This window comes from Semicossyphus pulcher, unplaced genomic scaffold, assembly GCF_022749685.1.
Source record: "Semicossyphus pulcher isolate SPU_LCO1_2020_fin unplaced genomic scaffold, fSemPul1.0.p SCAF_6, whole genome shotgun sequence".
NCBI lineage: Eukaryota > Metazoa > Chordata > Actinopteri > Labriformes > Labridae > Semicossyphus > Semicossyphus pulcher.
The window spans coordinates 29,005,657-29,027,060 of NW_027211737.1; the positions used below are offsets into that span (position 1 = coordinate 29,005,657).

The 21,404-nt window shown below is 42.2% G+C and overlaps 2 protein-coding genes across 3 annotated transcripts; one reads left to right on the top strand and one right to left on the bottom strand.

Annotated features, from left to right (window-relative positions):
- lrp13 (low-density lipoprotein receptor related-protein 13) lies at positions 1-11,534 on the bottom strand. Its single transcript, XM_069682730.1, has 21 exons — positions 11,521-11,534; positions 10,109-10,305; positions 9,308-9,523; positions 8,985-9,197; positions 8,563-8,778; positions 8,234-8,463; positions 7,814-7,943; positions 7,422-7,612; positions 6,995-7,181; positions 6,178-6,390; positions 5,918-6,101; positions 5,628-5,829; positions 5,230-5,394; positions 4,653-4,853; positions 2,729-3,275; positions 2,481-2,600; positions 2,083-2,190; positions 1,746-1,979; positions 1,263-1,644; positions 118-226; positions 1-24 (listed from the first exon to the last, which is right to left on the bottom strand). Exons 1-21 carry the CDS (start codon positions 11,532-11,534, stop codon positions 1-3), a joined length of 4,083 nt encoding a protein of 1,360 aa, XP_069538831.1.
- Positions 11,535-11,617: 83 nt separating this feature from the next.
- On the top strand, positions 11,618-20,819 carry LOC138609837 (mothers against decapentaplegic homolog 2). 2 transcript variants are annotated; one of them, XM_069682497.1, is made up of 11 exons: positions 11,618-11,747; positions 12,780-13,191; positions 14,480-14,569; positions 14,800-14,993; positions 15,481-15,615; positions 15,886-15,960; positions 16,648-16,701; positions 16,855-17,067; positions 17,155-17,292; positions 17,740-17,884; positions 18,562-20,819. In XM_069682497.1, the coding sequence occupies exons 2-11, from the start codon at positions 12,956-12,958 to the stop codon at positions 18,683-18,685; spliced, it is 1,404 nt and encodes a 467-aa protein (XP_069538598.1). In that variant the 5' UTR covers positions 11,618-11,747; positions 12,780-12,955; the 3' UTR covers positions 18,686-20,819. The 2 variants fall into 2 exon arrangements, with proteins under 2 accessions (XP_069538598.1, XP_069538599.1); XM_069682498.1 differs by having other exon boundaries at positions 15,886-15,948.
- Positions 20,820-21,404: the final 585 nt, after the last annotated feature.

Sequence of the window (21,404 nt, forward strand, 5' to 3'; positions counted from 1 at the left end):
TCAGTCCACAGAGGATACCGCTTCCTGCAGAGAAAGGAAGAAATAGTCAGACTGTCTCTACCACAAGCACAGAGAGATAATCTGGGAACCTGTTTACGAAGTGTTTGAGAGATCCACCTCTGGTTTCTCCGCGTCAGATGTGGCAGCTTGTGTCGTGGGGGCGGACTCAGCTTTGTTCTCCAGATCGGTCATACTCGTTTCCTTAACTGCAGATGGGTTAGCCCGTCTGCTGGGAGGAAAAAACAAAGAGATAGTCCTAACAAAGCAAATATTGAAATTATATTTAACCCTGTCAGCACAAACATCAAATGTGGAGACACTCAATGTTCACAACAACCTTCTGATAAAGTTTTTGGCAGTTTTTAGTAGCTTAGGGGAAAGTACATTTGATGCCATACACAAATCTAAAGCTCAGTTTTTTTTAACCACAGTTTATCAGCATCAACACTTACATATCTGTACAATCCAATAGTTCAGATATTCATAGTTTCCAGAGGATCAAATAACCAACTTTGTTAATCCTCTTACTTTCATTTAGGGCCCCATACAGTTAAAGTAATTTTTAGCAAGCGCTAAGCAGTTGAATTCAGCCAGTCTCATCAGGATTTGTTGTAAAAGCTTTGTTTGTCCCTCGACTATTAAACTACATTATTAGGTCACATTTATATTTCCAAAATATGTTGATTTTAAATGGAAATATAGGAGGCAAAGCCAACGCTTTAAGCCACTGAGATGCTACACCACGGGTTACTTAATTGACGCACCTTACCCGGGTCTGATGCATGTCCGTTGAATTAAAGTCCAAGAGAAACTTTTCCTTGGAACACTTGTCCGTTTATTTTCTCTTCCTTTTAGTGTCCATTAAACTTGAACATACAAATACCAGCAACAAACATCCAACACGAGTAACTGCTGCCACCAGTTACTGCAGCGTGTGTGTGTCTGTGTGTGTGGTCAAAAACTGTTTAGCTTACGGGCGGAACACCTGACCAGACAAACAGTGTTTCCCATTTATAAGCTCCGGAGTGCTAATTGGCTCCTACAGGAAATATTAAATTTACTAATATGTAAACTTCAAACCTGGAAACTACTCATGCTAGCATTGTCACCATGTGCATGTCTTCATTTAGCATGACTAGCATGGCTAGCATGGCTGTAGACACTTCGTTTTAAAAAGGTGAACATCTTGTAAAGAAAATTTCAGACATCTACGTTTAATGTTGTGACAAGAAGGTTTCCATTAAATTAGTAATCCGACAAACCTCGTGTTGGCACTTTTCCTCCTCTTAACCACCACTGCCATCACTGCAATGACCACCGCTCCTGCGCAGAGACCTGCAGCCCCGTACACTAAGGGACCCTGCATGCTCGTCAGGAGATGGTCTTGGCAGGAATCACCGCTGTAGCCCAAAGAGCACACGCAGGCAGTGTTTCCTTTGTTCTCCACACAGCGGCCGTTGCCACTGCAAAGTCTCTGGCTGCACTGCTGGGCCTCCAGGTTCCTCAGCTGACCGCTCACATTCAGGGTGGCGTTCAAGCTGACGTCTTCAGAGAGACGAGGGGGGGGCAAGGGAGGAGAAGAGGAGCCGAAGAACTTCGTTGGAGCCGGGACCTTGGCGCCTGATCCCTGCTTCAGACCAAAGCCTGAAAAGATTTTAGGAAAAACCACATTGTTATTTCATAGTTATAGAATTATAGAATTCCCATTTTTATTGCTTTTGTTTAAAACGGGTATGGAGACTCGCAGTTCTCATCCGAGTGGTCGTTGCAGTCAACATGCCCGTCACAGAACTTCTCAGCAGGCTTGCACAGGAGATGATCCAGACAGGGCCTGCTGCCGGCTGGGCAGTGCTGCTCCGGGATGCAGTGGGTGCTGTTCACAAGGACGTGGTCATGGGCACACTTGCACGTCCGTCCTCGTGGGGTGGCGAGGCATAGGTGCTGGCAGTTGCCATTGTTTTCTGTGCACTGGTTTGAACCTGTGAAAATAAGTGCTAGACTGTCAGTTACAGTTTACTAGCTTAGTAGTTGGAGGACGCTGTAAAATGCCAAACGGTTATGGTGTGGCTTTTTCTTACGTACCAGTCTGACTTGACTGGCTGAACGCCTTCAAACTGACCACTTCTGTGCCGACCTCAAACCATAACTTGTTTTGCTGCTGCTCATCTCGGAACCAGAGCCTGGTTTTTTCTTAAAGAATAGGCAAACACACAAAGTAATATCACTACATTAGGAAACAGTCGCATGCTTGCAGCTGGCAATTTTAGAAACACAATGACACTGTGATGCCCAAATCATTCGTCTTCACCAACTGAGTCAAATACAACCATCCAAATGGTCTCAAAAAGCCTGCGGTTTAAGAAAAACAGCCAGTACAGAAACAATTACGGGCAAGTTGGGATGTTTATCTGCATCAGCCCATTGTAACTGGTATCGTACATGGCATTACATCATTTAGGACATACTATATGAGCCATTACCATTTACAGTCATCCAGAGCAATGCATCATCACTCAAAGCCACAGCAGCCAGGCCTTCACCAGTCTTGAACTCCCTGTATCCAGATCCATCAAGCTGGACCGAGCAGATGGTCCCTGAACCTGGGAGAGAATCCAAGCAGTGTTATTATTTTCCTTCAGCATAATTCACCGGAATCCCACAGCATTATAAGGCTTTCAATGCATGAAATATACTACTAAGTACACTTAAAATTTGTAACAAGTCTTGCCTTTGTCAGCCCAATAAATTGTATCCCCATTACTGGAGAAGGCCAGAGACGTGGACTGGACAGCCTCCTTCCTCACAACACGCTCCGCACCGTCCATGTTGGCACACTCTACAGTAGCCACACTACCCGTTCCCTGCAGACCCAGGTTGATGAAACAAACTCTTCCACTGGGAGGGTGGAGGGCGATGGATTCAAGTCTACCAATACCTTCCTTTATGAGAACGGCAGTGTGCGCTGCCGTAGTGGAGGTGACCTGCAGGCGGGGCTGTTTGTTGCTGCTCCAGTAGATGTTAAGCGTCACCCAGTCCAGGGCCATGGCGGTGATGGTGTCACCCATGAGTTTTAGAAGCTGACCCTGAGAGGACAAGGCTGAGTCCTTCAGCTTGAAGGAGCTGAGCGAAGTCGTGCCGTCGTCTGTTAAGAACAAGGTGTGGTCACCGAGGCTGTAGTCCATGATGGCTGCCTCACTGATGCTGGGCACCTGCAGGGCCAGGTGTTCGGGCCAGCCCTTCAGCTCTGCTGCTGTGTGTCGGGACTGCAAGTAGATCTACAGAGATCACAGTATTTAAATTATAGTCATTGAACAAAAAAAAGATGTATACTAAATTCACTGATGTCTGATAAATTGGGAGTTGATGTGATGTTTTATGATCATTCTATGCACCAGATGGTTGGTGGTATTATTGATAAAATAAAGCTAGTAAATTAATTTGCAGTTCTACGTGTGGCACGTGGGACTGCCTTGTTACCACATCTTAAGCCTAAATGAGGACACGTGCACATGTTAGAAATCGAATAATACTGTTTACAACTATTTTTAGATGACAGCCAAAAGTACACTCACTCTTAAACAACCTAAGATTAGCAAAAGAAGTGTGTTCAGGATAAGAGGTGTAGAATTCTAGTTCTCAGACCACTTGATATACAATATGCTGAAGAGTTACTGATTTTTCCCCCCACCTTTTATTCAGGGAACTGGACAACACTTTGGTATGTCTGCTTAAATAAGTAACTGGAACCTGCAGCTGGTAGTTAGTTTATCGTGACTGGACAGAACCAGGCTAGCTGTTTGCTGCTGTTTTCAAAGTAAATTAATTGTCAGACAATTAAATTGTCTGTGAGCACAGTTCACTGACTGACATGTTACACCATATCTTGTTTGTTTTGTTTAAAGTCGAGCTGAAACAGCATTTCGAGAGTATCTAGCTTCCGTATCGTGACGTGTTTCCGAGTGCAACAGGACGTGCAGGCGGGACATATCATTAGAGGGATTTGATTTGATCGTTGAGAAGTGGGCGTAGACAGACGTTCTCCACAGCGCAGTAGCTAGCTAACGGACCGAGCGTTCTTGGTGCTCTGCGGCTAAATGTTGCAGATTGATTGGTCCTAGCTTACGTATACACGTGTGAAATTTAGTTTTACCGGAAGAAAAAATGTCAAATAGATGCACAATATTACCGCGGATGTGATCTAAAAGGATTAAAATTACATTTTTCATTTCACCTCGACTTTAAGTCTGCAGTTAAAGTGTCTTGACAATTCGTTTTTTGTACCCGGGGTTTCTACCATTCCCATTTGTACCAGTAAGAGCAACTTCTCCTTGCTAGGCTATAGCACATCACACAACTCTCCACCAAGCCAAGGATTTTTTTGTTACTTAATTTATGCGTTTGTCTTTTCTGTACATAAACGTAATTGAGGTCCTGATGGTGGGCTTTAAAAGCTTTTTGTGCAAGTAACCAGATTAATTCAAAGGCTGAAAGGCTAGCATTTTCTCCTAGTTTGCTGTATTTGGCTAAGCTACGCTAACCAGCTGCAGCAGCTTCATCTCAACAGTGCATGAGAGTTATGCACTGCCCAAAATGCCCTCCTCTTCCTTTAGATCCATTCAGTTTACACAATTTAGGATGGGATATAACAAAACCTGGGTGACAGTGGAGGGAGACAGCAGCAGCAGGAACGACGAGTCGATCAGCCGGGAGCAGTTGAAGCCATCCTCAGACAGTGAGAGACCAGAGGGACACTTGCACACTGCCTTGGGTCCCGGGGCCAACACACACATGTGGGAACACTGCATCTTTTCACAGGGGCTCTCAGTGCTCACCTGGAGCAATGGGTGGACAATCTGCAATCCAAGCAGGGAACAGTAATGTCTTTTTTAATCTTATTACCATCAAAATTATTTATATAATGGCTTTTATTGTGATTATAAAAACTGAATAAAATATTATATAAATGCACCAAATGCTAGACTTTATATCTCCAATACCAATCCTGCTATTTTTTCTATCAGTGACCCCAAGATTTTTATCATTTCCGTAAATAGATTCCTTTTAAGTGGAAAACTTCCAACATACAATGTCAGAGCTGTGCGTGGGCATCCAGCAAACTGCAACGAGCACTTAAAACACTTTGAGCACAGCTGGAAACGGGGCTGGTATTGTATAATAGAGACGCTGAGTTAATTTGGATCACTCAAACAAACTTTACATTTTATTCACCTTCACACCAAAAGGTTGTCTCGGTCTTTTCAGGAGAACTTGATGTTTTTTGCCTGAGATCTTGTGAGCTACTCGCACCACTCGCTTCTTGGCATCAGTCCAGTAGAGCATGTCATCGAACACTGCCAGGGAGAACGGGTTGGTGGTCTCCTTCATCTGTAGAATCTGACATAGCACAGTTATTATTTAGGCATTCCAGTTTGTTGTTACTTTTCTTCTGTTTGTAGAAAAAAGAAGCCTGCCACGAGGAACCACCTGTGAGGTACTATTAGTAGTTATAAGGGCAGGTGACCATTTTCTGGTTAGTGTTGAGTTGAAAGGTTTAAATGAGTCAGCTTTCTTAAGAAATATATAAAAACTGAAAGTTTAAAAGCTTTAAAAAAAACCAAAACCTTTACCTGAATATCATCTCCATCCAGTGTTGCAGACCCAATCAACCTCAGCCTCTCATCTGTCCAGTAGACTCTGTCAGAGATGGTGTCCACAGCCACGCCTCCCGGCCAGCCCAGACTGGAGTTCACCACTGCCCTCCTGTCTGATCCATCCATCCCAGCACGCTCTATCTTCACTATATTACCAATCTCTGTCCAGAACATCAGCCTGTAAGAAAATGAAAGAGTCTGATTACTAGTCTTAAGTTTCCATATACGTTTTAGGATAGTGTGATGGTGAATAAAGTCATGCGAACCCTTTTTGTGGCATCAGTGCCAAAGAGCGAGGCTGGTCCAGGTCTTCATCCAGGATGATGCTGTGGTCCAGTGTACTCACAGTGGCTTTGGCCAGTCTGATGGCAACAATCTGACTGTTTACGCCATCGATCCAGTACAGGTTCCTCCCCAGCCAGTCTACAGCTACAGAATCAGCGCGCACACCTGTCACAAGACATGGCATCTTTTGTCATGTCAGGCGTCTTCCTACGATACCCAAACCCACTTGTGTTGCACAAACCTTTTATCAAAGTTCCTGTGGTCTTCTGGTCCAGCGAGGACCACCGAATGCTCTCAGAGTCCAGCCCCACCCAGAACACCCTCTGCTCCTTCCAGTCGTAGTCCAGGGACAGGATGGCCCGCCTGGCAGAGGACGACAACACATCGAGGCTGCCACTGCGCAAGCCAAACAAAAAGAGGTCCGTTTGGACCGACGACAGCAGGAGGGGTTCACCTGAGGAGAAACGGGGTGGAAATAGTCATTACTGACCCAACATGCCAATGATGATGATGATGATTAACAGAAGGATGTTCTAACTAACTAGGTGTACTTTTTAAACCATAGTGCAAAGTGTTACTAAATTATGGTTTCATGTCAAATACATTTTATTTATTTTATTAGTAAATTTCTCTCAAAAGGAGTGCCAACATGCAGATTGAGGGCCAATTGTTCAAAACACACTTTTTAAAAAGGAAACTGACTATTTTGGAAATTTATTAAAAAGTTTAAGAAAAAGAAAATAAAGATCAATACAACTTTCACTTGTGTTTACCAAATATGGAAAGGTACAGCCAGAGGCTGGGAACTGGTTGGTTGATTTCCGCATCTTCTGTTACCCCTTGCTTACAATCTTAATGCTAAGGTAACCAAACCATCTCGGGGCTGTAGCTTCATATTTAACAGACAGACATGCGAGTGGAACCGAGCTCCCCATCTTGGCAGAGAGTTAATTGTATGAAATGCTTAAGTTGCAATATTGTTACCCCACTTTGTATCTATAATGGGCCTCACCAAACTGGTCTTTTTCTAATGGTTAATGTCCACATAAAGACTTTACCAGTGATCTTGCAGTGCCGTCCGTCTGCCTCCATCACGTATCCCCGGTGACATTTGCACTGATATGAGCCTGGAGTGTTGATGCACAGATGACTGCACGCGCCAGAGCTCCGGCCTTCACACTCGTCAATATCAGCACAGGTCAGCCCGTCCTCCACGAGCCTGAATCCTTCAGCACAGCGACAACGCTGCGCAGAAAGAACCACGCAAAAGTCAGAGGAGCTGACACTTAAGACATAATTTACTCAGCTTAGACATTTTACTGGATCAAGCAAACACTCGTTTCCAGACTGATCCTTTGAATACAACTTCAGGTTGCTCTGCTGCATTCACAGTTCACGTTCTACTGTATGTCAAGCCACCATTTTGCAGGACAGACTTTGACTTGAATTTATTAGTAAACTTCTCACAAGTTGGAGGGTCCTTACTGTTCCCTGTGGCGTGCTGTAGCAGCTGTGGGAGCAGCGGCTGATATCTGCCTCTGCACAGTTTATCTGGCAGCTGCCTCCCTCGTCAGAGCCGTCTGCACAGTTGGTTATGCCGTTGCACACCAGGACTGGATCCAGGCACTCCTGACTGCCACAGTGGAACTGGTGAGAGGGGCATGTCACAACCCCACCTGGTATCAAATACACATTTTTTATGTACATAACAGTCCCATTACTGGTTACATTTATTTTTGCTTCTCTTCCTACATTTCTGGCTTTTGTCTCAATCCAATGAAACCATGACTTCACTTACCATCAAGCATTGTTTAACTTCTTTTCACATTCGACAAACAACTCACTGTCTTTCCGTGTTATAATGCGCAACTACTCACAGTCGGCCTCGTCACTGCCATCATCACAGTCCTTCATGCCGTCACACCTCCAGGCTGTAGGGATACATTTCGTCTTAGACTTGCAAGACCACTGAAACTCTCCGCAGTTCAGTGGAACCACGGGACAATCCTAAAGAGGAAAACAGATTATTTTACTGTCATCTAAACTCGTACTTAGGAGTTCAAACTGTTGACTTGAAAACTTCTTTTATGCAATACACAAAAATCCTTGTAGCTCCACGAGTTCTTCCGACCTTTGACCTTTACGTCTTCAAGATGTGCCTAAACTACAGTCATCAGTGTGGATATACAGCTTTATTTTTCCACATACGATACATTAAAACGTGTATTCACTTGGCTCCTTCAAAGAGCTTCAAAAATAATTTCTCCTTTTACTTTCTTTTTCCCTCTCAAATTCACCTTCTCGTCTGTGCCATCTTTGCAGTCCGGGTCTCCATCACAGATCCACTCCTGCACCAGACACTCCTTGCTCTGGGGGCAGCGGTGTTTTGTGGTGCAGGTGGGTGCATTGGTGCAGCTCTCCTCATCTGAACGGTCCCAACAGTCTGGGTGACCATCGCAACGCATTGTGGCCGACACGCACTGCCCACTGGTGCACTTATACTCTGTGGCGCTGCAGCCCTCATCAACTAAGGAGAGGTAAATTGGTACAAAGATCACCGAGGTGTCCTAGACAAGCAGAGCTGAATAATACAGTTAATAGATTTCCTAATTTAACAACTACATACCACAGTTTGTCTCGTCACTGCCGTCTGCACAGTCCCTCTCTCCGTCACAGAGGAAGCTGCTGGGAATGCAGCTGCTCTTATTATCACATTGGTGAGAGCAGCCCTCCATCTGCTTGGCACACTCCAGCTCATCAGAGCGGTCCTGACACTGAGGCACACCGTCGCACACTTGGCTCTGCTCGATGCACTTCTTTCCATGGGCGCACTGGAACTGGCCTGCAGAGAACACAAACATGGCACGATCAGGACGCTGGAAGAACTGGAGTTATAACTGTGTTCCCAGCTTTAGTGAATTTCACAGCCCACCACGAAAAATCATGTGAATATACCCCAAAACATCTAATTAGAGTTACGCTTGGCCACTAGAGGGCATTAAAGTCATAGTCTTAATCCATGTTGAAGAGAAGAAGCGCCCAGATTACCCGTTTCACATGCTGATGCGCAGTCTTCCTCATCTGAGCCATCCTTACAGTCTGCTTCTCCATCACACACATGGTTGTAGAGTATACACTCTAAATTATCCTTGCAGGGTTTAAAGCCCAAAGAACATTTGATGGGAGTCGATGAGCCAGCACTTGTAGCCGGCACAGAAGTTGGACTGGTCACTTTTTCCTGCTCATGTCCATCTTCCTCTTCTGAAGACAACGCCAAAATAAAATAAACATTATGATTAAAGACTTTGAGAGATACTAAAGGGATTAAATCTTGTGAAAAGACTTTTACTCTCACATCAATGACAACCTACCACAGTTTGCCTCATCTGTGCCATCCACACAGTCTCTCTCTCCATCGCAGAGGAAGTTTGCCGGCAAGCAGCGACTGTCGTTGTCACAGTGGTGAACACAGCCCTCAGTTTGCTTTTTGCACTGCAGTTCATCGGAACGGTCCTGACACTGCGATATACCATCACACACCTCGTCCTTCTCTATACACATCTTCCCATGGGCACACTGGAACTGGTCTGAATAGATACAGGCATTTGATATCAAGTCAAAGGTTATGATTTTTAATAACAGTATATTTTAGGATATTTTAATGAGCATCGTGTTTGTCCAGATACCAAACAGAATATTGAAGTTGTAAAACAATGACTTAGTGGCACATGATATGTTCTTTGTTGCCATATTATGTACCCAGTTTTAACTAATGCAGTCTAATTCATGTACCTTCACTCTCATTAACCAGAGTTTTTCAGATGCAAAAGTTGAAAAACTTTGCAAAAAAAATGCTGTGTTGTCATGTCAAATTTTAGAGTAGCTAAATCAGCACGATCTCAAGTCAATCCCTGTAGTCTTATTAGCCCTTTTGCTAAATGTCTTTTGGTTTGTTTAAATCATTATCATACCAGAAATTTTATTTAGCAATTTATCATGCAATGTTATAATTCTAATTATTTTCGAATCTGATTTATGACGTATTTTGAGTGACAGTCAGAACTTTCAGCAAACACCATCCATCCGATTGGGTTGGTCAAAACGCACCTCCGACAGTAAAGGCATGTAGTATTTGACTTTACCATGCATTATTTGTGAGAACAGCTCCGTACCTTCATTGCATCCGGATGCACAGTCCTCTTCATCCGAGCCATCCCTGCAGTCAGGCTCTCCATCACACACATGGCGGAAGAGGACACAAGCTGACCCATCCTTGCACAGTTTAGAACTCAGGCCACACTTCAAAGGACTCCTTCCGGCTGAAACATGGGTAAAGTGAGAATTATAGCGAATAATGAATCCCTCCCTCCTTCATTGCTGAGAAACATTACTTGGAACAAATATATGGTAGCTATATATTTTGGATTTTTTTTGATGGTGTAAAAGCAGTTTTTGTACATCTAGCTCACCCTGCAATGACAATAACGACTGTAATAAGACTGCACAAAGAAACAAACGTCCATCCATCGCCAGAGATAAAATAAGACGGATCAAACTGTGCTAAGTACTAGTGTAGCATTTATAATGGTTCCAGGTGAGAACAATACAGCCTGATTTGAACACCTGGGGAGGGGAGGAGCTACTGCTTCGTGCCATATTGTGCCAAAGTTGAGTCTAAGTCTAAGTCTCTATATCATATATATGTATATATAGCCTATATATTTATTTATTTTTTATATACTTTTGTTGATATTTTATCATACATTCACACGAGTGAAAACTGAAAAAATCATAATGGACCTCCTCAAATAAGAAATAGCTTCAACTAATTTACAACTGATTTGTTTTTGTGCTTTTGATCTACTGTTTAAATAATTAGTTAAAGTGCTTTATACATGCTGTATAAAAACTCTAAGCTCTCTGGATGACAGATATAATTTGTTGCTGTCAAATAAACAATAACGGCTGTCAAAGGCATCAACCAGTATTCAGAAAACGTCTTCTAATAAATCCTCCAATCATTTATTGAATAGGAGGGATTAAGAGCTCTGACGTAGCCATCACGTTTGTGTTGTTGTTCAGGTCTACCTAACCTAGCAAACTAGCTCCAGTAGCTAGTGTTGGGAATTTAGGCTCTTTGAAAGGAGCCGGATCCCGAGAGCCGTTCATTGACCAGAGCCATAAGATCCGAGGTGAGAGAGTGGTCGGACTCGCAAACATGCCTACACTCTATTCTCCCTTGTCAACACACGTATATTTAAAATTCCACACTTTTAAAGTTTAAAAGGAAACAGCAGAATAATGTACGAACTATTAATCAAAATCATTGATTTGCAATAATTTGTGATACAACTCTGTATGACTACAGAGATGTCAACAAAAACAACAACAAACTTGGCGGAGGCTTAGAATGTTGCTCACCGTCGGCACTATGTTGTGGTGACATGATTCTGCTGCACGTGACTTAGTATAGCGGAGTTGCAGTTGAAAAAAGCTGCATGTGGTAATTCGGCATAAAGAGGAGTGGTTCTAGGGCGGGCAGTGAAATTTGGGAACAACTACAAAAAGAACTTCTCTGACCTACGACTCGGTTCCCATCGTTCGCACAAAAGAGCCGTTTAAAAGAATCGGATCGTTCGCTAACGTCACAACACTACCAGTAGCACTGGTAGCAACTTGAGAGGAGCCTACAAGCCTTGTCAAAATTAGCTGCGGTGAAAAACAGTTCAGGCATTTTTATGCCAGCAAGGTGTTTAGAGGGCTGTGCACTCCCTTTATTTTAAAAGCAAAGCTTTGGAATTCAAAACTGGGGTAACTATTGAAATGCTTAAAGCTGTTTTCTCGACTTTGAAGCATGTTGTTTTGTGTGGGAGCTGTAGGTCCGTTAGCAGCGGGAGCTCAGTTTGAAGAGTTCGTCCAAGATGCTAACTCATTTTGGTGCGGTGTCTACATTTTAGTAAAAGTCACAAACATTTTTTAGCTTAGTGAAAATAAAACATTAAAACGTCTAGGTTCGTGACTTGTCATTGTGTTATTAGATTCATTATAGCCAGGGTTTATTTGACAGACCGACGATAGGTAGCAAAGTAGCGCGACTTGACTGTTGCGCATCGGAGGTTTTTTCGTGGATCACAACAAAAGGATTTTTGATAACAAGCTGGCAGCTAGCTCAGTGAAGCTAACGTTAGCTTAACTAGCTAGATGGAGACCTGTCCCCGAATTGACTCCAATCTGAATAGTTACGTTACATATAGTGTTTCGCTCTTTGTTTTTAGCTATTTCTGCATTATATTGTTAAAGATAACGCTAATGAACTTATTGTTGTGATTTGTGTCCAGCAGGCCCCCCCACCAGGCAGCTAGCAGCCGGCCTTCCCGAGCCAGTTGGTGTTAGCACTGGGGGGGCCTGTCACAAAATACTCTCCTTATTCACATTCATTTATTGGCGTTCACTCTGTTAATCATTGTGTACAGTCGTAGCCGGTCGCTGTTGCTTCTGTTCACGGAATTAGAAAATATAAGGCACACCCCGTGTGTTAACTTCATAAGTTTTTCCAGCTAGCTAGCTTGGATGTCGAGCAGTGTTTGTGACAGGCTAACGTCAAGTGGACATCTCTGCTTGTTCCACTCACCAAATGCTGAACTATACAAAACAGGCAGTTATGTAACGTTAGCAATGCTGCAGCCAAAACAACCTCATGATTTAGCCACTATTCGTTATTCATAAGTTTAATTAAGTATTATTTTAAATGCCTTTTATTGTTTTGACTAGACTAGATTTGGATATTTTTCTAATTCATGTTTTGTTTGTAATAATGGACTTTGTATGTGACTTTCTCCCAAGGTGCCCACCTCATTTGAATATACCCTGCTAGCACTGGCTTCCACACTGTGACTATTTGGTCACAAGAGGGGCCCCATCAGAGCAAGGGCCCAAACTGTAGCTCTAGGTCCCCTCTTTTCTGTGTGTGTGAGAGCTTGTATTGAGTCCTCTGGAGACCCCCAGCTTGTCCACCTAAGATGTCCTCCATCTTGCCATTCACCCCTCCTGTGGTGAAGAGGCTGTTGGGCTGGAAGAAGTCAACCAGTGGCCCTGGCGGAGCAGGCGGTGGAGAGCAGAACGGGCAAGAGGAGAAATGGTGCGAGAAGGCTGTGAAGAGTTTAGTGAAGAAGCTAAAGAAGACAGGCCAGCTAGACGAGCTGGAGAAAGCTATCACCACACAGAACTGCAACACCAAGTGTGTCACCATCCCCAGGTATACTGCCCCACTCAAGATTGCTGTATACGTTTCTTATCTTTGCAGGTGTGCTTAGTTGACACATCAGTGTGGTATAAAACCATACGACCGGTTGTTGTCGGTTGTTAGCAGATGCTGATCTTAAAATTTTATAAGTATGATTTCATAATAACCTACAGTTAGAGTTGAATATGTTACATTTTCACTGTTTGTTGACAACTGTACTCGCAGTCAGACAGTTTGTATTACTCTAATGATGAGAGACATTTAAAAGGGTGAGAAAAGATGTTCTCTTTATCAGCTAGCCAGCCTTGATGGCCCAGACTCACGTTTAGTGGGAACAAGATGTGCTGCAAAGTACCACGTCAAATGTTTGTATACCTATAGATAGCAGAGGGGCTGTTATCGCCTGAGAATTGTTCTAAGGCACACTGTTATGTTTTTAGAAATCCATTGGCTGGCTCTATGTGAATAAAATTATTCCTTGTAGTGAACTGGACAAACAGAGGATATCTGTCCTAACCTACCAGCCATACTTGGAGTAATAGTTTCTGAATGTATTTGGGGAGCGTCATACCCAGTTTTCCACTAATTCAGCTTCATCTCTAAATACCAACCGTCTTGCAGAAAAAGCTGTTACATTTTAGCATCTACAAGTTGCCACAGATCGTGGACAAACATTTGTTTACTGCCCTGTCATGAACAAAACAATTGCAATATTCAGTGTTAGTTGGGATCCCACTAAAGTCATCGAGTCTAAAACATGTTGTTGTGTATGTGCAGCATTTAAAATGTAGAAATGTATTGTCCTGTTATTCAGAAGCAACTTCTCTCATTTATCTTCATTCCAAGATTTTAATTTCTCAGTTTCTGACCATTTTCTTGTGAATGTTTTGAGAATGTTTGAATTTTTTTTTTTTCTCTCGAGGAAGCCTCCTCCATTTCCCCCGTCTTTGTGCCATTGTCTGTCTTCAGTGTTTGTTTGAATGTCTTCAGATACGTTTTTTTTCAGTGTTCGATGCAATGCCACACTGTTAAAGAATGCTCTTTGTCTCACTCATTGTGTGTTAGCAGATTACATGTAGTAGTTTTTCCTTAATTCTGTCAAAAAGGCTTCTCTTATTTGAAGTTCCCATCCTTCATTTCCACCACTTAAAATACACTTAATGTCTTTATTTTTCCATGAGATTCCAATAAAAGAGGCCTTTTAATGTTCACATTACCATTACTGATATTTCTGAATGAGCCATGTCCCATGTTTATCATTTGTTTTTTGTTTTTGTTTTGTTGTTTTCTCTGTGCACAGCAATTGCTCTGAAATATGGGGACTGAGTACACCAAATACGATAGAACAGTGGGATACATCAGGCCTATACAGCTACCCTGACCAAACCAGGTGACTATCCTCAACTATTGTATGGTATTTCATACAACTTTGATGTGGGAGAGTTGTTATTACAATGTTTGAGGTGACGGACTTCTAGAACATCTTTGTTTCTCGTTCATGCACCACTCAATCCTATCATCTCCATATCCCTCCCCTACCTGGCCATATTATTTGTCACCCCCCTTCGCCCTGTATCTTCTACCCATCTCACCACCATCTCCCGTTTGCTGTTTAACCAGATCACTGGACGGCCGCCTGCAGGTCTCCCACAGGAAGGGGCTTCCCCACGTTATCTACTGCCGCTTGTGGCGGTGGCCCGACCTTCACAGCCACCACGAGCTGCGCGCCATCGAGGCCTGTGAGTATGCCTTCCACCTAAAGAAGGATGAGGTCTGCATCAACCCCTACCACTACCAGAGGGTGGAGACCCCAGGTGAGAGGACATTTGTTGCCTAAAGCATGCACATGTTGATGGATGGATGGATGGATGATAGAGAGAGAGATACTTCATTTAGCCATTGGGGACGCAAAGCTGTCCTGTAGCACACACAATCTATATTAGCTAAAAATGTACAAGAACAGAGTCCTATAAATAAAAATAAATAAATGAATGTGTGAAAATAAACACTAGAGAGAGGGCAGAGAGGAGAGAGCACAGCCCAGGTCATGAGTGCCTGCTATTGGCCGAGTTATTGTAAAGCCTGATGGCTGTGTGGTCTGCATGATTGTTTGTGTAAATCTGTCTGCTCCCACCGAAACGTCTAGAAGCAAATATTTTTTCTGTGCTCCATAATTGTTACTTATGATACTAATGAGGAATATTCTGGCGTTAGAGATCTCAACTGACGGTAATTTTGTAAAAGCATATAACTGATGCATGTCTAACTCATCTCCTTTGACCCTTTTACCAAACCCCGTAGTGCTGCCTCCTGTTCTTGTGCCAAGACACTCGGATATCCTGCCAGAGCTGCCACCTCTGGATGACTACACTCATTCCATACCTGAGAACACAAACTTTCCTGCAGGAATTGAACCTCCAAATAACTATATACCAGGTGAGTTTATCTGTAAACTTAAAGCAAATGTACACAATGAATAAACTGTTAATCTAGGTTACTGTTTGCACTGTATTACACAGTGTCTGTTTTAAGTTGTTGTTCTTCACACTGATATTGTATTGATCCTGATTTTAGCTGTGAATTTCCTCTACTTTAAAAGTGATATAAGTAACCGTATGTTTCCTCAGTTTCATTGGGCTTGACTTCCATATTAAATTATGAGAACGTCACAGTTCATGCCAATTTCTCTCTGCATCTTTTCATCAGAAACGCCTCCACCGGGCTACATCAGTGAGGATGGGGAGGCCAGCGATCAACAGATGAATCAAAGTATGGACACAGGTACCCTAGACTAGCAACTCCCTCTCCTTTCCTTGTGATCTCCTCACCTTCTCGGCCACGCCAAAGTCAAATGTATGTTTTCATGGAATTAAACTGTTTAAGGCGCACAAGTGATAAACAGTCAGCGACACAACTGGAGGAGCCGTCTCAAACAGTAAAATCAGTGATGAATCCTGAAGAGGTTTTTACTCCACAACGTATCCACGCCAATGCTACTGTTAAACATGCGTTTGGCAGGTGTATGTTAAACATTGTCTCTTTGTAAAAGACATAAGAGAGTTGGAAAGGTTGGTACATACTCTCTAGTCTCTAGTTCATGAAATCCCCTTGCACATATACCCTGTCTACCCTGTTGTAGCATTCCATCCTCAATGTGCAGTTAATAATAACCATAGCAGAAAGCTACTCATTGTTTTATACAGCATCCATTTTGCTCTGTGTGCTAAATAACATTTCAAACTTTATTATCTAAACCAACCACCATCGAAGAAGAAGCAGGATGTCCAGACAGCCATACATTTCATCTGTTCATCACTCTAATGCACACGCTTAGTGTTAGAGCATTATTTGACATTTGCAAAGAGGCCACCAGTTTCCTCATAAGTCTTTGGTCTGATCCACCAGTTCTCCATGTTATGGTCTCCTTTGAGCCCATCCATATCGATGACTCCCTGTTTTGTTTGGCAGGTTCTCCAGCAGAGCTATCTCCCAGCACTCTGTCTCCTGTCAATCACAGCATGGGTAAGATGAAAATCCTTCCCGTCCAAAACAATGCTAAACAAACGAGCATGTTGTTTATGAATAGATATAAATCTTTCCATCAGCACATGAGCAGCCTTTGATCAGAAGGAGAATACTGGGACACGTGTTAGTGACGTGACCCCCTTTCTCTAGACCTGCAGCCGGTGACTTACTCGGAGCCAGCCTTCTGGTGCTCAATAGCCTACTACGAGCTGAACCAGCGTGTAGGGGAGACGTTCCACGCCTCTCAGCCCTCGCTGACAGTGGATGGATTCACAGATCCATCAAACTCTGAGCGTTTCTGCCTGGGTCTGCTGTCTAATGTAAACAGGAACGCCACTGTGGAGATGACCCGAAGGCACATAGGTATGGAACAACCTGTAGAAAATCTTATTTGACATGTCTTCTTCAAGATGATTCTCGTGCTTATTGTTCTTTATACTGTGTTTACAGGAAGAGGAGTTCGACTCTACTACATTGGAGGGGAAGTATTTGCTGAGTGCCTGAGTGATAGCGCCATCTTTGTCCAGAGTCCAAACTGCAACCAGCGGTATGGCTGGCATCCCGCAACAGTGTGTAAAATTCCTCCAGGTGAGATGCTGAAGGTGCCCCTAATGTTGCAATCAGGGAAAGTGTGCTGAAATTGACAGTTAGGAACCCATTGATCTTATGGACTGTACAGCTTCTTTACATGCGGATGATTGTGAAGAAGACCATACATGGAAAGCAGCTCTACTCCGCTTGGATTCATGTCGGTTGCGAATACTCCAAAGTGGTCGTCAAAAAGACTTTTTCAAAAGTATCACATTGGCTATGAAAACCTTTTTAACCTCTTCTGCAACACATTCCACTTCTCCACCCTGGATTTGTGTTCAAAACTGTTATCATTTGCTAGCTCATGTCAAAAACTGCTAAAGTTAAGAGACTGCTGTAAACGTATGGCCAAATATCGGCTTGGTTTGTCCACGTCCTGCAGTTTTATTACCGAATGAACGGAGGGAAATACAAATTAACTGCTGGCACTTTTTGTCTTTTTAGGATGTAATCTAAAAATCTTCAACAACCAGGAATTTGCAGCCCTGCTGGCTCAATCAGTCAATCAGGGCTTTGAGGCCGTCTACCAACTCACCAGGATGTGCACCATCCGCATGAGCTTTGTCAAAGGCTGGGGGGCCGAGTACAGGTGAGCACTGCACGATGCTGTATTTAAACATGGTCAATATCTTCTCAAGTCTGAATAAAAATTATTCTTAACAAGGAAATGTTTCCTTTTTGCTGCCAGAGTTAATCAGTCATAACTAAAGGAAATAGATCAGAGAGGTTCAGTTAGAAATGATTCTGGCTGATGCCTCACAAACTCAACCTTATCTGACTTTGTTATAGATTATAGTCTTAGACTGAATCCTTCATTAAGTCAGCTTTTACTTTCCCAGAAGAAGCAGCTTTTGATTGTTCTTATTGAGAAGGTTTAACATAACATAGTTGATCCCTGATCCATATATATATATATATATATATATAGGTTAAAGTCATGCAGTATCTTTTGTTAACTTCTTAAGCATATTTCACAGTCAGGATAACGGCAAACAACACAATTATTTCCCCCAGGATAATCATATCATACCGAGTCACTTGACTTAAATGGCTAAATCCAACACAGGAATGTCTTCTGTTTTTGTTTGGTTCAGGAGTCGTCATTGCAGGTTTTTTTTACAAACATCAAACAAACCACAAACCCGCAGTAATACATTCTGTCCGTGATAAAAGCACAGCCTGAAGCATGACAAGTCACATACTGTAAGGACTGAAAGGAAACGTCAGCACGGCGCACACATTTAAATGTATGTCTCTGTTTTCCAGGCGGCAGACTGTCACAAGCACTCCTTGCTGGATCGAGCTGCATTTGAACGGACCCCTACAGTGGCTGGACAAGGTGCTGACCCAGATGGGTTCCCCGTCTGCCCGCTGCTCCAGTATGTCCTAAACAGCTAAGGAAACGCCTCCCAAAAATGCAGCCCCATTACATGATCATTAAATTCTAAACTTGTAAGTCCTTTCATAAAAAAATGGAAACCCCACAGAATGAACTTTCTGTACCATTCTTCATAGTATTTGTGGCCCAGTTCCACATCCCTGTTTTAACTTTACACTCACATACACACAAGATATATCATACACACACACACACACACACACACAAGAATTATTACACACACACACACACACACACACATATATACAGACTTCAGAAAAGAATTTGGCACTTTGTTACCCATCTATGTCATGCACCTTGTTAAATTGCTTTCCCCCAAATCCTTAATATTAGATCTATTTGTGGTACAAATAAAATGTATATTGGTTTTTAGTCCAGGAAGTAGGGGAAATACCAAAAATATCTGTGAATAGTTTCTCAGTATTGAAGATTGCTGGTATGAGTAACATAAGCTTGAATGCTAAAATGATTTCTGTTCCAGCCCGCCCCAACCATTGTTCTGAACCTAAGTTTACTTTTGTGTGGGAAACTTGGCCCCATCTTTCGTCAGGGTGGCTTGGTGAAGAAACGATGGCCTTGGTGGCAGTTCTCCTCTGAAGGAAACGCCACAGAGTGTTTATGAAATTTGATTGAATTGACTTTTATAACTCTTGACGTGTGTCTTTATAAGACGCGCCTCTTAATGGACAAATAGGAATGTTAGTTGAAAAATAATAATTAAAGAACCCCAAGCAACTGCGAGCCTGATCTGGCTGTAGTTTATTTCTTTGTCATTATATGGCACTCTATGTGTCCTTGGTTTAGTCAATTTACATCCCCACTGAACAGCCTGGCGTGGAAGCTAATGATATGTTGACCAGGCTTTGCAAGGTGCACTGGGCAGGGACCAGAGAATATCAGCTGTTATTGAAAGCTTTTTTCTCTTTTGACACGACACTGGGAGCCCTGGGGCTCTCCAAGGTGAAGCCTTGAACGTCTCACCAGGAGAAATTGAAGGTATCAATGAATTCATTCTGTTTTTAGCCTATATCCCCATTGTTTTGCTACTTTTTTGTATTCTCATGTATTTTTATATATAAATATACTTAAAATTTTCTGTCGTTCACTTTTTATTAAAGTAATATTTTCAAGACCACAGCTGTTTCTAAAGTGACATGGAGGGCATGGATCATTCCTTCGTTTTACCCAAAAGGTTCTGTTCAAGTACATTTCCAATTCCAGCTCTTAGTCTTCGTAAAAGAAAAAAAAACTCACTGCCCCACATGATAATTAACCTGTTTCTATCCTTTGTTTTTCCAAAGAAATCTGGTGCATTTAAAGTACACATAACAACAGGTTCGCCCAAGACTTAATCTACCTTCTTGTAATGGTTTAAATGATTCCAGAGGCATGTAAAACTTTGTAATGGCCGTTCATCCATTCATCTCTTCACTTTTTGAAAAAACACACGTGACCTCTTGTAGCCTTTTGGTGCTCAGTCAAGCGGGTTAAGGTCAACCAGATATAATTGGCTTTTAAAATGTTACAGAAACATGGGAGACAGAACCATTTCCTTCCATGTGAAAAGAAGAGCGAATGTGCCTGCACACTGGGACATTCTGTGTTAATGTGTGTATTGTATTTGTTCTGTCTATAAAATACAGTATGTACAACAAGACTTATTAGCTTAAACTCTGCCATTATTGTCATTATGTGGCTGTTGCGAGTTTAACATGTTTCCCCCACTCCTTTTCTCTTGATGTAAATGTGTTTACCTTCTGGCACTAGTGATTGTACTTTAAGTGCACCTAGTGAAGTTTGGATTTGGGGAAATGAACCATGTGTTAGGGTCCAGTGTTACATTGTTTTTATCTTTGGCCTACAACATATGAATGTGAAAAAATACATTACAAAAACTGACGTGGACCAGACGTACATATACATAACAGTAGTACAGTATGTGTGTATTTAACAGTAATCTTTTTGCAAAGCAGTCAGTACAGTAGATGTCGCAGTTGTTTTACCAGTAGAGGGCGGTATTGATAGAGCAGTTCTTTTTTTTTTTTTTTCTGACCATAAGCTTCTCAGGCGTGTGGCATATTATGCAGACTTCATAAAACACTAATAAAGATTTTTATTCTCATGATTTTGTGTGTTGGGTGTGCTTTGTAAATGTTAGAGATATGTGTCACTTAGAACATAACTGAAGATAAAGTCTACAGTTATTGCTCAACTATTATCAGTATTAAACTGTTGAACATGGGCAGCTTCTCGGACACATTTTCCTCCTGGTTTAACTTATTACACCTTTCAACATAACCCTCTTGTATACTATTTAAATGTTTGCTAAGCAGAACATTTATTAATGTTTGCTGACAATATCAGCAGTGGAGGAAAGTGACTACAGTACATTTACTGAAGTTCATTACTTAACTACAAACTACAACATATATTTTTGTTGTATTTTACTTAATATTACTACTTCACTACATTGAACAGGCAAACCTTTTCAAATTTTCTCTATTACATTAATCTGTCATAATTTCCTTAATGGGTTTTCACACAAGAAAACATTATGACCCTATGCTATTTCTTAAACGATAAATAGTATTTAGAAAAATCTTATTTGCTTCACCTATGAATAAAAAAGTTACACAATACAAGGATTGTTATACAAAATAAGTACTTTTGATACTGTATATTTTGCAGGTAATGCTTATTGAACAAATAG